This window comes from Zootoca vivipara, chromosome 11 (assembly GCF_963506605.1).
Source record: "Zootoca vivipara chromosome 11, rZooViv1.1, whole genome shotgun sequence".
In the NCBI taxonomy this organism is placed as follows: domain Eukaryota; kingdom Metazoa; phylum Chordata; class Lepidosauria; order Squamata; family Lacertidae; genus Zootoca; species Zootoca vivipara.
The window spans coordinates 63,660,993-63,676,035 of NC_083286.1; the positions used below are offsets into that span (position 1 = coordinate 63,660,993).

General features: G+C 53.7%; 1 protein-coding gene across 1 annotated transcript; it reads right to left on the reverse strand.

Moving 5' to 3' along the window:
- Nucleotides 1-1,697: 1,697 nt before the first annotated feature.
- LOC118077237 (B-cell differentiation antigen CD72-like) lies at nucleotides 1,698-9,385 on the reverse strand. The gene is made up of 6 exons (XM_035100746.2): nucleotides 9,078-9,385; nucleotides 8,674-8,763; nucleotides 7,781-8,083; nucleotides 5,330-5,499; nucleotides 4,039-4,109; nucleotides 1,698-3,313 (listed from the first exon to the last, which is right to left on the reverse strand). Exons 1-6 carry the CDS (start codon nucleotides 9,304-9,306, stop codon nucleotides 3,193-3,195), a joined length of 984 nt encoding a protein of 327 aa, XP_034956637.1. The 5' UTR covers nucleotides 9,307-9,385; the 3' UTR covers nucleotides 1,698-3,192.
- Nucleotides 9,386-15,043: the final 5,658 nt, after the last annotated feature.

Below are 15,043 nucleotides of genomic sequence, written 5' to 3' on the forward strand. Positions count from 1 at the left end.
AGTCTCCTGTTTTCCAGGCTAAGCAGACCGAGCTCCTTCAACCATTCCTCATCAGGCTTGGTTTCCAGACCCTTGATCCTCTTGGCTGCCCTCCTCTGCACACCTTCCAGCTTGTCCATATTCTCCTTAAACTGGGATGCCCAGGACCAGGGCCGTCTTAAGCGCCCCTGGCGCCGTGGAGCGACGGATCCCTCCGGCGCCCCCCCCCGTTTCCCAGCGCGGTGGGCGGGCGGGCGCAGTGCGCAGCACAGCTGCCACATGCGCTGCTGCGCGGCGGGTGGGCAGGCACAGCACGGTTGCCGTGGGCGCAGCTGCGCGTCGAACCGGCGGACCGGCCGGGCAGCGGGTGAGCGCAGCTCGCGGCGCCCTCCTGGCGGGCGCAGCTCGTGGCGCCCTCCTGGCGGGCCGGCGCCGTGGTGCCCTGCACCACCGGGGGTCTACCTAGAGCCGGCCCTGCCCAGGACTGCAGGCAGGCTCTAACCAAGGGACTGTTGCTTGCTTGGATCAGGGCACAAGACTTCTGGGGATGCAGCCTAGGAGAGCATTAGCCTCCCCCCCCTGCTGCTGCTGCTTCATCATACTGTTGAGGTGTTAGGGAAGGGGCAGTACCTCTGGTGGGGGACACATCCTGCTCCTTCCGGGGTACTTTGTCCACCTTTGGTCCCCACCTTGCACTCTGCTCTCACCTGTGGCTCCTAGAAGCTGGCAGGAGGGAACAGTGGCTACACCCCAGGAATGGCTTCGACTAGCCAGCTAAACAAGGGGAGGGGAGCTGATGGGTCTCAAAGCCATGGGGAGAGAGGGACTTACCCTGCATGTGAGGACAGGCTCTGGCAGACGGAGCGGACGAGAGCAAGAGGGGGTCCAAGGGTCAAGAAGGCCGTTTCTGCCTGTGCTGAAGAGGGAAGTGGGGGAAGATGGGGCTGACCCAGCTGAGAAGGGACCCCATCTAGGAGGAGGAAAACTCTGATTCTAAACCTCTGCTGCCTTGCGGGAGAAGGAAAGGCTCAGGCGTATACCCTACTACACAGAGCCAGACTGGAGTCCCTAAGGTGGTTGGGTGGTGCCGGGTGATGCCTTGTACGCCTCCTTCCGGCAACGCCTGCAGCCGAGCGGGTGCCCAGCGTCTTGCTCTGCCTTCCTCTGGACCATGCCAGTGAGGGCGAGAGAGAAGTCTTCTTGTCTGGGCAGCCCAGGACCCCCAGACCCACCACCCAGGCTTGGGCCCCAGAGAGGTCCCTTGGCTGCTGCTAATGCAGCGGTTTGGCTTCACCCCCAGCGGCACACTCCATTGTCTCTCCAGACAGGCAGGCACCAACCATAATCACACCGGTGACTCAGACCAAGCTTGGGGCCTGCGAACACACCTCCATCCTCATGTGGTTTCTAGGCAGGGCACCAGTGGAAGTGGAGATGAGCCCTTGAAATACAGTAGGAGGCGTAAATCAGTCATGTTCATCAATTTCAATGGGTGCTACCATCCTATTATGGGTCAGTGTTGCATGAAGCATGTACTGCCCTGGACTTCCAGCAAATGAATGTCACTGGGGAGGCCCAAGGTCTGATTGTGTGTGTGTGTGTGTGTGTGTGTGTGTGTGTGTGAGAGAGAGAGAGAGAGAGGGTGTGTGTGTGTGGGGGGGGGGGGTTATAGCATTTGTCCAAGGAGAGTGACCAGCCATGAGCTCACACTCACTTCCAATCTTATGTTTATTATTACTATTATTAGCATTGGTATTATTAACAAGATTATAATCTTCATAATTGTTATACGGTTGCCTGAAAGTAACATTTTCCTGAGTGGTCTTACAAAGCAAAAAGCAGCAACAACAAACCAGAATACAAGTTCAGAAATACAAAATGCAATAATTTGAAGAATGAAATGAAACAAAAAGAACAAGACTTTCCTGAGAGTAGAGAGAGAGAGACTAAAGCCATTTGCAGCTCACCATAAACCACCCTTTTCTTTCGTGTGTTCCAAATCCAATAAATGGATTTGGTAGTGGCCCTCTGAGGGACCCAGGTGGCGCTGTGGTTAAACCACTGAGCCTAGGGCTTGCTGATCAGAAGGTCGGCGGTTCGAATCCCTGTGATGGGGTGAGCTCCCGTTGCTTGGTCCCAGCTCCTGCCAACCTAGCAGTTCGAAAGCACGTCAAAGTGCAAGTAGATAAATAGGAACCGCTATAGCGGGAAGGTAAACGGCGTTTCCATGTGCTGCTCTGATTTGCCAGAAGCGGCTTTGTCATGCTGGCCACATGACCTGGAAGCTATACGCCGGCTCCCTCGGCCAATAATGCGAGATGAGCGCGCAACCCCAGAGTCGGTCACGACTGGACCTAATGGTCAGGGGTCCCTTTACCTTTACCTTTAGTGGCCCTCTAGAGCAGGGGTTCCCATACTTACTGCGCTTTGGGCCGGTGCCCGAAGCGCCGATCACGCGGTGGGCCGGAGGGTGGGGGAGCGCACGCCCATATGCTTGCACCTCCGCTATTTCTGGTGCACTTCTGGGTCGCAGGAGCACTGGAAATAGCTTGTGCGCATGCGCACTGGCCTCCTCCGACCCAAAACTGTGCCAGACTGAATTGTGTATTGTCTTAAGAAACTCACACGACTCTGCAACTAGTTTTCTGCTGTGTAAAGGGGACTGTACTCTGCTAAGTAAAGGAACACGCTAGCGCAAGTTAGGAAGGACATTAATAAACAATATATCCTCTCCTGCCACCCTGAACATTCCCACAGAGAGAAGGAACACCCTGGTGAATCTGCAGCAGCACAACTGGATGCCTTCCTCTGCCTCAGCTGCAACAACACATGTCTCTTCGCTATCGGTCTATGCAGCCACAGCAGGCGCTGCAATCACCCAGGAGTTTGACTTCACCCTAAAGGCAAAAGGCGGACTCCTCCATGATCTCCTGAGACAGATGGATGCCAGCACAGTTGGGAACTGTAGCTCTGTGCAGAGAGTCTCTCCACCCTCTTAACAAACTATGGTTCCCAGGATTCTTGGATAGGGCAACCATGGCTGTTACAAGTAGCACAAGACAGACATTCAGTGTAAGTAGTAGAAAAGTTAGGCGTGGTGGCCGGGAGGGGGCTCATTGCTGGAAGAAGCCATGCTGGCTCCTCCAGAGAAGGCCTTGCCTGTCGGGGGTCTTTGCACGTACTTTGGCCCTACTGAGCTCACACTGGCTGTGGCTATTGAGCGTTCTTCTCGCAGATGTATCTGGCTTTTGTTGAACAGCCACACCATTGCAGGGCTCTGTTGCTCATTTGAACGCAGTTGCCCCTAGATCGACATGTCCCAATATTTTCAGTTCTAGAAAGACAAAGATGACAGTCAAGGCAAGAAGCCCCAATCCCTCCTCACCATTCAGCGTTATCTGAGCTTCTCCCACCAACCTTGTCCATCATCCATGCTGACTGAGGATGATGGGAGTACAGCCAAAAAAGGTCACCATGACATCAGCAGATGGGGGCGGGCACCGGTCAGATTTGGCCTGATCCGATCCATCAGCCAGATCCACTCTCAAACACGCTGCCCGATTTACATGATAGATCAGGGCAAAGCGGGCAAATCGAGGCCAGCATCCTGGTCCCACAGTGGCCAATCAGATGCCTCCAATGGGAAGCTCCAAAGCAGGATTCAAGCACAACAGCAACGCTCCCCTCCTGTGGTTTCCAGCCCCTGGCATTCAGAAGCATTGCTGCCTCCGACCGTGGAGGCCGAGCAGAGCCTTCTGGGACATTTTGACTTATTTTGTATCTGAATTATTGCTTTGCTCCCAAATTATTCTCCTGGAAAGGTTTTGTTTTGAATAGGTTGGGCACACTTTTGGGGGAAAAATAAGACTTTCCAGAAAACCTCAAAAATGGCTCAGTTTCTCCTGGGATAAATATTGTTTGGCACCAGGGATGAGCCCTAACAGAAGGGAAACGGCTGCAGGCTGCGGATTCCGGGGGTGAGGGCTGGTGAGAGGAACTCTGCTCTGTTCAGCCCAAGCAAATCTGACTTGATGGGTAGCAAATCGCTCTTCCACTTACCCTTCATAGTTCGTACCATCAACCCATTTCTTGTACCATTTCCCCTCAAGTCCAATCCAGTATTGAGTTCTCTAGGAGAAAGAATAAAATGTTAACAGGGAAAGACCTCCTTCCGAATGGATCTTTCCTTCCTCCCTTTTTAAGAGGCTCATATATATAGAACCAATACAGCTTCTGGGACCCGTCCCAGAAACTCCCACAACAACCCTTCCCTGTATTGTTGTAATATTCAATTGGGAGCCACCCAGAGTGGCTGGGGAGACTCAGCCAGATGGGTGGGGTATAAATAAATTGTTGTTGTTGTTGTTGTTGCTGTTGCTGCTGCTGCTGTTGTTGTTGTTGTTATTATTATTATTATTATTATTATTATTATTATTATTATTATTCCCAGCTCTTTGTCTGGGACTGGAGAGCTGGCTGATCTTATCTCCAGCCAAGGTATACTGTTGCATCTCTGAGCGGTATACTGTTGCATCTCTGAGCGGTGCGAGATCCCAAGGGTTCCAGGCGCTCACCCAGGCTTTGTGTTTCCTTTTGGAAATGAGGCACAGAGGAGACTAGGGTGTCTTTATGATATATGGTTTATTTTCAGTGCACATTTACGCAACCTGAGCCTGTGATGGAGGGGTTCACAGCATCCATACCCCCAAAGGGTCTTGTTTCTCACCACAGCTGCCTTGGATTCCACCGTGCTCGGCTTCTCTGACTTTCTATCCAGATTCCCCCCCCTTTGCTTTTTTAATGACTCATCACCTCTTCTTCATTCTCTTAGTAGCCCAGCACCCCAGGCGAGGCTTAAAACCAACCTAGGGTTTAAGCCTTGCTGGTTCCAGGGCTTCAGGAGGCTTGATTAAATTCTAACACTTCCTGGATCCAGGAATTTAGAAGAGTCTGACATTCCCTGGTCAGTCTACAAAGTCTCCCAAAAAATATACCTTCCCTTCCCCCAGAAGTTCAGAAGTATGAAATCTACACCCTCCTGGGCTTCTTGTGGCTTGAGAACGTACAAAATTCAGTCCAGAATGGTCCGTTCCCCAAGGCCCACTGGACGTTATGTATCTTGACCAGAAATGCTCACAGTTCCTTCATCAGGAGCAGATCCTGTGAACATTCTCCTTTTCAAAGTGACCCACTGTATCCCCACCAGTTCTATGGTGTTTCTTTTGCAAGAGCACTGAGAAATCAAGGGGTTCTATCCTTCCCTTTGCTCTCTTTCCTGGTGGATATTCTTCATGATCTGTAATGGTTAGTCTCCTTAAAGTCTGAGGCATTTGCACCCCAAAGTTGTTACCTTATCAATGAATGTGGCACCCCATAGCTGTTTTGCACTCCAGGGCTTTAAAACAAGCAGCTGAGATGATTCCCTTTTGCAGGCTGCCCAGCTATCACCCCAACTCTTTGTGTTGTTTGAAATCCACAGGCATTTCCACCTGAAGAGATTCCATCCATGGGGACAACAGCCTAAGGAAGACAAGAGAAGGTCAAGGGAAGGCGTTCAGCTGAAAGCCACGTGGTCTCAGGCCAGCTTAGGGTGGGACCCACTCCAGTGGGACCCAGATCTGTCCCCAGCCCATGGGCTGAGAGTCTAGGAGGGAGAGAGGGTGTATGTTGCCAATCCAGAGGCAAGGACTTTCTGAAAAGCATCTCTGTTGGGCCCAGTTCAGTCCGCGTGGCAGACCGTGTCAGCCGCTGAGCAGAGACAGAGAGGATGGAGCTGAGTGCAGGCAGATGCACACAAGGAAAGTTGCCCACTTCAAACATTCTTTCCACCTGTGGATGGCGTGAATCACGGTATCCACACAGGATGGGCTATGGGGACAGATAAGATAAGATATCTTTATTGTCATTGTCCCCTTGCGGGAACAACGAAATTACTCGGTTGCTACATCCACAGGTAAAAAGGTAAAGGCAAAGGACCCCTGGATGGTTACGGTAGGTCCAGCCAAAGGCAACTAAGCGTTGCTGTGATTATCTTGCTTTTCAGGCCCTTCCTACGTGGGGCTACCTTTGAAGGTGACTTGGAAACTACAACTAATCCAGAATGCAGCAGCTAGACTGGTGACTAGAAGTGGCCACCGAGACCACATAACACCGGTCCTGAAAGACCTACATTGGCTCCCAGTACGTTTCCGAGCACAATTCAAAGTGTTGGTGCTGACCTTTAAAGCCCTAAACGGCCTCGGTCCGGTATACCTGAAGGAGCGTCTCCACCCCCATTGTTCTGCCCGGACACTGAGGTCCAACTCCGAGGGCCTTCGGGAGGTTCCCTCATTGCGAGAAGCCACGTTGCAGGCAGAGGGCCTTCTTGGTGGTGGCGCCCGCCCTGTGGAACGCTCTCCCAACAGATGTCAAAGAGGAAAACAACTACCAGACTTTTAGAAGACATCTGAACAGGGAGGCTTTTTAATGTTTAATAGATTACTGTGTTTTATTTTTCTGTTGGAAGCCACCCAGAGTGGCTGGGGAAACCCAGCCAGATGGGCGGGGTATAAATAATAAATTATTATTATTATTATTATTATTATTATTATTATTATTATTATTATTATTATTCCTTTAACTCGGAGGAAGCATTGGGACTTGCATTCTTCTGTACATAATGGAGTTGCAGTCAAAGCCTATAGAGAGGAGCCTGATTCTCCTCATGTGCTAGTGAGATTTTTTTTAACCCTGCCCTTCTTGGAAGGAACTCAAGGCTGTGCCATGAGGGCACAGCCCTGGGCACAGCCAAGGTGGGGAAGCTTCTCCCCTAGATCAAGTAAAACAATAGAAATACTTAACTAGCAGACCAATCAGGTCGGTTCCGCCCACTAACAAAAGCCCTGCCTATGCCCACGTCCCTGCAGCTCTCTTTACTCTGAATCGGGCTTAGAATCATAGAATCATAGAATCATAGAATCATAGAGTTGGAAGAGACCACAAGGGCCATCCAGTCCAACCCCCTGCCAAGCAGGAAACACCATCAAAGCATTCCTGACAGATGGCTGTCAAGCCTCTGCTTAAAGACCTCCAAAGAAGGAGACTCCACCACACTCCTTGGCAGCAAATTCCACTGCCGAACAGCTCTTACTGTCAGGAAGTTCTTCCTAATGTTTAGGTGGAATTTTCTTTCTTGTAGTTTGAATCCGTTGCTCCGTGTCCGCTTCTCTGGAGCAGCAGAAAACAACCTTTCTCCCTCCTTTATATGACATCCTTTTATATATTTGAACATGGTTATCATATCACCCCTTAACCTTCTCTTCTCCAGGCTAAACATACCCAGCTCCCTAAGCCGTTCCTCATAAGGCATCGTTTCCAGGCCTTTGACCATTTTGGTTGCCCTCTTCTGGACACGTTCCAGCTTGTCAGTATCCTTCTTGAACTGTGGTGCCCAGAACTGGACACAGTACTCCAGGTGAGGTCTGACCAGAGCAGAATACAGTGGTACTATTACTTCCCTTGATCTAGATGCTATACTCCTATTGATGCAGCTTTATCGTGTTCAACAGAGCAAGTGTGCAAAGGATTGCAGCTGGAATTTAGGAAAGGCATGGATGGCAAATTCATCTACTATCATTAAAGGAAAAATGGATGGAGAAGGATGATGAAAGTAAAATGTAGGCCAGACTTTGAGCTCTTGCCAAACGGGGCACTTATGAGCTTCTCAGCCAAGTCCACCACTGCAGGGGCAGGTGATGCGATAGGACACAAGGGGTGCCCTGCCAGCCTTGCTACCCTCCTGAGCAGAGTGCAATGGACATACCAATCTCTTGGCAAGATTTGGCTTCCTCCAAACTCTTCATGGTCTGGTCCAGCTGCTGCTGCAGCTTCTCCTTCTCCTGCTGCGTGAGCATCAGGCTCTCATTGGCTTGCCTCAGCTTCTCCTGGGTCCTGTTCCCAGCAGCCCAGCAGCTCCGGAGGGTCTCGTTGGTGGAGTGGAGCTCCTCCTTGGCCTCTTCCAGCTGGACCTGGGCCTGGGCCAGGCTGCCCTCCTTGGAGCCAATTCTCCGTGCCAGGGCGCTGCCATCTTCATTCGCCTGCTGCAGCTGCCGTGAGACCTGCCAGTCTGCAGAGCACAAGCGGGGGCGACATGAGAGAGGGACCTTCAGGTGCCAGGCAGGCAGCGTGGCAGAGAGGAGCCAGCCTCTGTTGGATGGGGGCACACACAGGCTGGCTCGGCCCAACGGAACTGCTGCTCAGAGATATGCAAACCCAAGCCATGCATGTCTTATGTATTATACAAACGTTTCCTACATCAGGGGCTGATGATGAGGTGTGCTCCTGATGTTGTGGGGCTCCAGCTCCCCTTGACCCTGACCACTGGCCATGCTGATGGGAATTGGAGTCAATAATAATAATAATAATAATAATAATAATAATAATAATAATATTTTATTTACACCCCTAAACAGGGCTGCCTTCAGATGTCTTCCTAAAGTCAGAAAGTTGTTTATTTCCTTGACCTCTGATGGGAGGGCGTTCCACAGGGAGGGCACCACCACCAAGAAGGTCCTCTGCCTGGAGGGTGCCAGGCTGTCTGTCTCTGAGCCCAGGCTCCAGGGAAAGCTCTGCATCAAATGCCTGCAACATCCAAAGGTTCTTCCCCCCCCCCATTTGTCAGCTCAATGGGCTTGGGCAGGGGCACCCGCTACTCACATTGGACCCCCAGTCCTATGGCGGTGGTGAGAAGGCAGAGGCAGGCGGCCAACAATGCCAGATTGGCGTACCAAGTCCGACGGTCTGACTCTGGAAGAGAAACTCGCTGGGGTTAGTGTGCGGTTCCTGTGGGATGGGGTCAACTCTCAAAGGAAGCCTGATCCTAGAGGGAGGGCTGAGTGGAGATAGGGAACAGCCCCCAATTCCCTGTTAGGGCCCCAGCTTCTTTGCTGCATTCGTGGCCGAGCAGCAGGCGCCTTTCCCCCTGTGGGTGGCCCCTCCTCTGCAGAGAAAAGTAATGGGCCCAAATGCCCCCATATCCTCCTCCTCCTCCTCCTCCTCCTCCTCCTCCTCCTCATTGCAGGTGGAGGATCCAGGTGGGTTAGGACCTGGCCGACACTCACCTTTCCTGCCCTCTGTGGCGGTGGGAGTCCTCTCCTCCTGGCCAGGGGGGCCCTGGACGTTCTCATAGGTCAGCTCTCCCTCGCTGGGGTCTGGAAGAGGAGCCGAGGGGTGAGGCACGGAGGGGGGCATCTGGATCTGGTCCAGTTGGTTCCACGTACCTTTCTCCTGGCTTCTCTCCGGAGGGGTCCTCACGAAGCGCAGGTCAGCATAGGTTACACCCTGTGACATCCTGGGGTGGGTGGGGAGGCCCTGCTGGCCCTGAAATGATGGCAAAGGGTGAGGGAGATGCCTGGCTGGCTGGCTGAGAGCTCCTGCGCTGGCTGAAAAAAGATGAAGTTGATGGCAAGCGAGAAACCTGATAGGGTCCCTCAACCAACCACAAGTACTAGACTTCCTACAGCACATGGTGTCTCTTTGGCATGCAAAGTCAAAGTCTCACCTCTCCCTCCCTTCCTCCCTCCCTCCCTCCCTCTTCCTGCAAGCCCTTCAAGCGACCCAAGGCAGATGCATTGCAGAGAATGTGAGGCTGGCTTCCTCTTTCTCAGCTGTTTCCTTCCCCAACTTGGTTGAACTTGTGGGTGCTTTTGTACAGAACAAGATTTCAGACATTGGGCATCTCTCAGGGATGCTTTAGGTGCAATTCCTACATGGCTCTTGGGGTCCCTTCCAATTCTGCAATTCTATGAGTCCCAGGAGGAGGAGGAGGAGGAGGAGGAGGAGGAGGAGGAGGATTTCTTCTTTATACCCCGCCCATCCAACTGGGTTTCCCCAGCCACTCTGGGCAGCTCCCATCAAAAGATTAAAAATACATTAAAACATCAGTCATTAAAAACTTCCCTAAACAGGGCTTCCTTCAGATGTCTTCTAAATGTCAGATAGTTGTTTATTTCTTTGACATCTGATGGGAGGGCGTTCCACAGGGAGGGCACCACTATGATAGTTGTTGTTGTTTATTCGTTTAGTCGTGTCCGACTCTTCATGACCCCATGGACCATAGCACGCCTTGCACTCCTGTCTTGCACTGCCTCCCACAGCTTGGTCAAACTCACGTTGGTAGCTTCGAGAACACTGCTATATAGTATTATTATTAATTCAACTTATTAGTTGTTAAAGGAACTTATAAAATTAAATGCAACAAGCATGATTTTTTTAAAAAATAACCGATATGATTTTGAAACCATGCCTGCATTCCATCCCCCCATCGAAGGCTTGGCCACTTATGGAATGGATGCCCCCCCCCCACATATAGCCCCCTGCAAGCCCTAGGGAAGGGAAATGTTGTTAGCTCCCTCCTGGGGTGTTTGTTTGCCTTTCCTTTTTCAGTTACAGGTGGGTAGCCATGTTGGTCTGAGTCGAAGCAAAATAAAAAAATTCCTTCAGTAGCACCTTAAAGACCAACTAAGTTTTTATTTTGGTATGAGCTTTCGTGTGCACGCACACTTCGTCAGATACTTCAGATTCTTTTTTATTTTCCTTTTTCACTTTCTCTCATTCCTACCCCCCCCCTTTCAACACGGAGCCCAAGGCAATGCAGATGTGGCTCCCAGGCAGGTGCTGCCATAAACAAATCTGAAAATAAGAAGAGCCTGATGCTGGATCAGGCCAACACCCCATCCTGCCCCCACAGTGGCCAAACAGATGCCTCTTATGGGAAACCCACAAGCAGGATTTGGGCACAAGAGCATTTCCCCTTCCTATGGCTTCCAGCAACTGGGATTTCGAAGCGCTGCTGCCCCCAGCTGTGACCATTGCGGCTACGTAGGGGCCATGGGCAGAGCCCTCTCCCCCTCCATGGATTTAGCCCAATTTGGTAGCCATCTCTGCCTCCTGGGGGTTCCATAGTTTAACTGCGCTGCGTGAAGACGGCCTTTCTTTTGTCTGTCCTGAATCTTCCAACGTTCAGCTTCATTGGAGGTCCATCAAGTCTGGTGCCAGAGCTTCGGTTCAGAAAGGTGGTTGCCTCTTTTGCCTTCAGACACCCCCCCCCCCATGATCAAAACATCCCACACCCCCACCTGCAGGGGAAGATAGGGGGATGCCAATGGGTGGAGTGATTCTGATTGCAACAACTGCTGGGCGGATCCTCCCCTGCCCCCAACTTTGCATCTTTGGAAACAGGAAGTTTGCTAGAGGGCTCCTTTTTCACATGCATTGAGGGCGCTTCCTCCAGAATTCGGCTGGGCCTGACGCTCTGCAACCTTTGCTAGCTGCACTTTCACTGAGTGTGCCAGCTGTGATATTGTAAGTCGGGGGAGGGGGCAGAGGTCGAATTGTGCTATGGATGAACACCTGATTTGTGGGTGCCCATAAGGGGTGCTCTGGGACCCAGTTCACTTGTGGGGTGTTGCAGTGCAAGGAGGGTGTCACTATTTAGCTGGAATCGCACTGGCTCGACAAGAGGAATTGCTGGAAGGAAGGCGGGGGCTGGCACCTGGCAGACCTGGTTCTGGGGGCCTGTGTCTCTGGCCTGTGTCTCTGGCGCGCTCCTCAGGTGTGCGCCACTTAATGCACAGCTTCTGCGTTGAGACGGGATTCAGCTGGAACCAAACCCCCAGACGTGGTGACTGTGACAGGGCCCCTGCTAAAGAACCCTCCCCACTGATTCCAGGCCCAAGAACAGGAGCGACAAGATCCCAAAGGGGTTTCGCCAGTCCCAGTGTTCTGAACCGCAGACCCAAAGGAGGACTCATGGCTGGTTGGGTGCAGGGATACCAAAGAAGGATGTCGAAACATTGGAGTGATCAGTTCTAGTGCTTTAGTCAATACAGCTTGTGCAGAGTTACAGCAAATCACCCGGGTCTCCCAGGCTATACAGACGCAGGACGGACACAGAAGCCAGCAGGCGGCTTATCCACACCCAAGTCAATGTGCATGTATTCTTTAGACCAGGCATCCCCAAACTTCGGCCCTCCAGATGTTTTGGACTACAATTCCCATCTTCCCTGACCACTGGTCCTGCTAGCTAGGGATCATGGGAGTTGTAGGCCAAAACATCTGGAGGGCCGCAGTTTGGGGATGCCTGCTTTAGACACAAAGCAGCAGACATCGCTTTGGCCAGGACTTCCCATTGTTTCACCTGACCAGATGAGGGCATACGGTAGGTGCCAAATACCCCAATCCTACAGGTAGCTCCTCTTTCTGGACTCAGAGCCCAGCACCCCAAGCTCACAGAAAAGGCAAAGCCAGCTAATAATGATTAATAATAATATTTCTACCCTGCCCATCTGGCTGGGTTTCCCCAGCCACTCTGGGCGGCTCCCCACAGAATATTAAAAACAAAGAATAGCAAAGCAAATAAATATAAATATAGATGAGCTCATTGCTGCAACCACTACCAGTTAGTTGTGGGGCTATCTTGACTACCAAGATGGTGTTTGCAGAGCTTCTGGAACAGTCTGCCTTGGGTTCAACACACCTGCAGCCTTGTCAGAGCTGGTGCCAGGTGAGCTGCAGGGAGCCGAAAAGGCCCTCTCCCTTCTTGCCACCCAACAGCCTAAGGCGCTGAAGGATGAGTCTGCAGCTGGATCAGGCCAGTGGCCCCTCTAGTCCAGCCTCCTGTTCTGTCCACCCAGTGGCCAGTCAAATGCCCCCAAGGGAAGCCCACAAGCAGCACCCGAGGGCAAGATCGCCGGCCCTCCCCTTTGGTTTCCAGCTGTCTCTGGCCCGGGAGGCAGAGCAGAGCACGGCCATTGTGGCTCGCAGCCCAAGACAGCCTCCTCCTCCTCCAGGGATGCCCCAGTCCAGGTCGGTGGCCACCGTTGCCTCCCACGGGAGCAGAGAAGGACCCTCTCCAAGCTTCCTTCGAAGGGGGGCGGCACAGGCAGGGCTGCCTCCGGGGGCGGCCTCGGGGAGGTCCAGGTAGGTTGGCATGGGAGTGTTGTAAAATTTAAGCTGGTTCCTATGAACCCAGAGAAATGGATCTTGACCCAGGGAGAGCTCAAGGATCCAGGCAAGCAGACGAATTTAAGCGTCTCCTGCCCACCAAATAACAGAGACCAAACCAGGACGTACGAAGCAAGGCACTTTTATTTTTGCTGTTGCAACAGGGTCCTTCCTCTCACACAGGAGAACAAGGAAGGACCCCAAACAAAGATGTCTTGCCCTTAAGAAGAAATTTGAAATTGGTTTCAGCCCACCCCCCAGAAGCATCATCCATATGTCACAGAAGGGGTGTAGCCCAAGACCCCCCTCCCTAGATTCATCATAGGTACATCATGAAAGGGGAGGTCTGGTGGCAGTAATCTGAGCAGTCTGGACCCTGCCCCCTGCCCCCCAAAACCTAATCAACAAAATTGAGAGATATTTACATTTCCCTGTTTCCCAGCCAAGTTAATCACACCCTTTTGTCTGGCAGTCAGGTATCAGGATGCCAGGGATTATCACTTTAATTCCTGAGACAATGAGAAGGTTCCCCCCACCCCACTTCTTCCTTGCAGAGGAACACCTGGTCAGAGAGAGAGTCAAAATGGTGTCAGAAAGGCCTGTCTTCCTGTGCTGCTTCAGACATGTGCCTGTACATTCATGTACATGTTTTATGAACAATTATTATATATATATAGATATGACCTCAAAATTCTTATAACAGGAGGAAAAGGGGGGCTTCTTCACTCAGGGTTGGGGTCCAGCCAGAAGCCGAGGAGTGGCTGGAGCGGGCGGAGGGTTGGGGTCCAGGGTGGGCGTGTGTGTTGCGCAGTTGGGAGAGGAGGGAGACTTCCGTGGGTGGCCCTGGCAGGGGGTCCCCTGGCTGCACCCCGAAGGGGTCCCCCCGGCCGGACTTCCCCCTGCAAAGGGTCCAGTCGCGCGTGCTTGCTGGCAGAGGCGCGGCTGCGGGTGCAGCCCCCCGACAGGCCGGGCGGGGTCGTTGCTGCTGCTGCTGCTGCTGCTGCTGCTGCCGGCGCCGCCGCGCGCGCCCTGGTCCTGCGCAGCCTCGCCCGGCCCGGCCATGCGGAGCCCCGAGCCAGCCTCGTCGCCGCGGGCGAGGGACCGGGCGCGGCCGGGCATCCGCAGAGCAGTCGCTGGCCAGCCGGACCCCGAGCGGAGCGGCAGGTAAGGCGAGCCGGAGCCGGGAATCGGGAATCGGGAGAGGCGGCCGAGGGGCGGGCGGGCACGCTGGCGCTCCCTTCCCCGCCGGACGCGCGCCTGCCTGCCTGCCTGCCTGCCTGCCTGCCTTGCGCTTGGCCGGGAAGCTCAGCTGCTGCAGCCCCGACGGGGAAGGAGGATGGGCGGGCGAGGGGAGCCCGGGAGGGAGCCGCCCGTGGTCCTGCTGCTGCCCCGGCGGCGGCGCCACGCTCGCTTGCACAAGACAGGGGGGCCTCTGAGCTTGTGCAGAGCGGCGCTCGCCCGCCCGCCCTCTGGAAAAACAAAGGGCTGCAGGAAGCGGCCTGGGGCCTTCAGTCCCTTCGGGGGCCAATAAGTGGGGCAAGGAGGCCTGGCCGGGGGCCGGGGGGGGCAGGAAAGGTGGCCCTAGACTGCCGCTCGCCAAGCCTAGCCTAGAGAGAGTCGCAGGGGAAAATCTCCTCCGCAATTGCAGGCGCCGCTCTCCATGGACTGCGATTCCCCCGCGCACCTAGGCAGGGCTTATTGCTCTGCTCGCGGGAACAGAGGAAGCCGCCTCCCTCCTGGTCCATCCAGCTCAGAAGGAGGCCTTCTGCATGCCAGGCAGCTGCCCTTCCCTCCAGACGCACGGGGGGGGGGGCATACGAGGCTGCCCGCCTTGTGCTGAGTAGTCAGAGCGCTGGGCCGTGCAGCTGAGCATTCTTGACCCTGGCTGGCAGAGGCAGGCTCTCTCCCAGCCAGCAGACCCTCCGCATCCATGCCAGGCAAGGGCTCCCCCTCTGAGCTGGGGCCCTACGTGGGAAATGGCCATAGGGCCAGTCACCCCGGGGGGAGGCTGTCACCCCGGGGGGGGGGAGGCAAGTGAGCAGGATCTGCTGCTGGGAAACTGGGAGTTGTGAGGTGGGGGAGG

Excerpts from the sequence above, each read along its gene's own strand:
- LOC118077237 (XM_035100746.2), bottom strand. The coding sequence starts at position 9,306 with ATGTCACAGGGTGTAACCTATGCTGACCTGCGCTTCGTGAGGACCCCT. Across the intron at positions 8,764-9,077 it reads CGCCACAGAGGGCAGGAAAG|AGTCAGACCGTCGGACTTGG; the intron begins GTGAGTGTCGGC and ends TTTCTCTTCCAG. Across the intron at positions 3,314-4,038 it reads GATGGTACGAACTATGAAGG|AACTGAAAATATTGGGACAT; the intron begins GTAAGTGGAAGA and ends TTGTCTTTCTAG.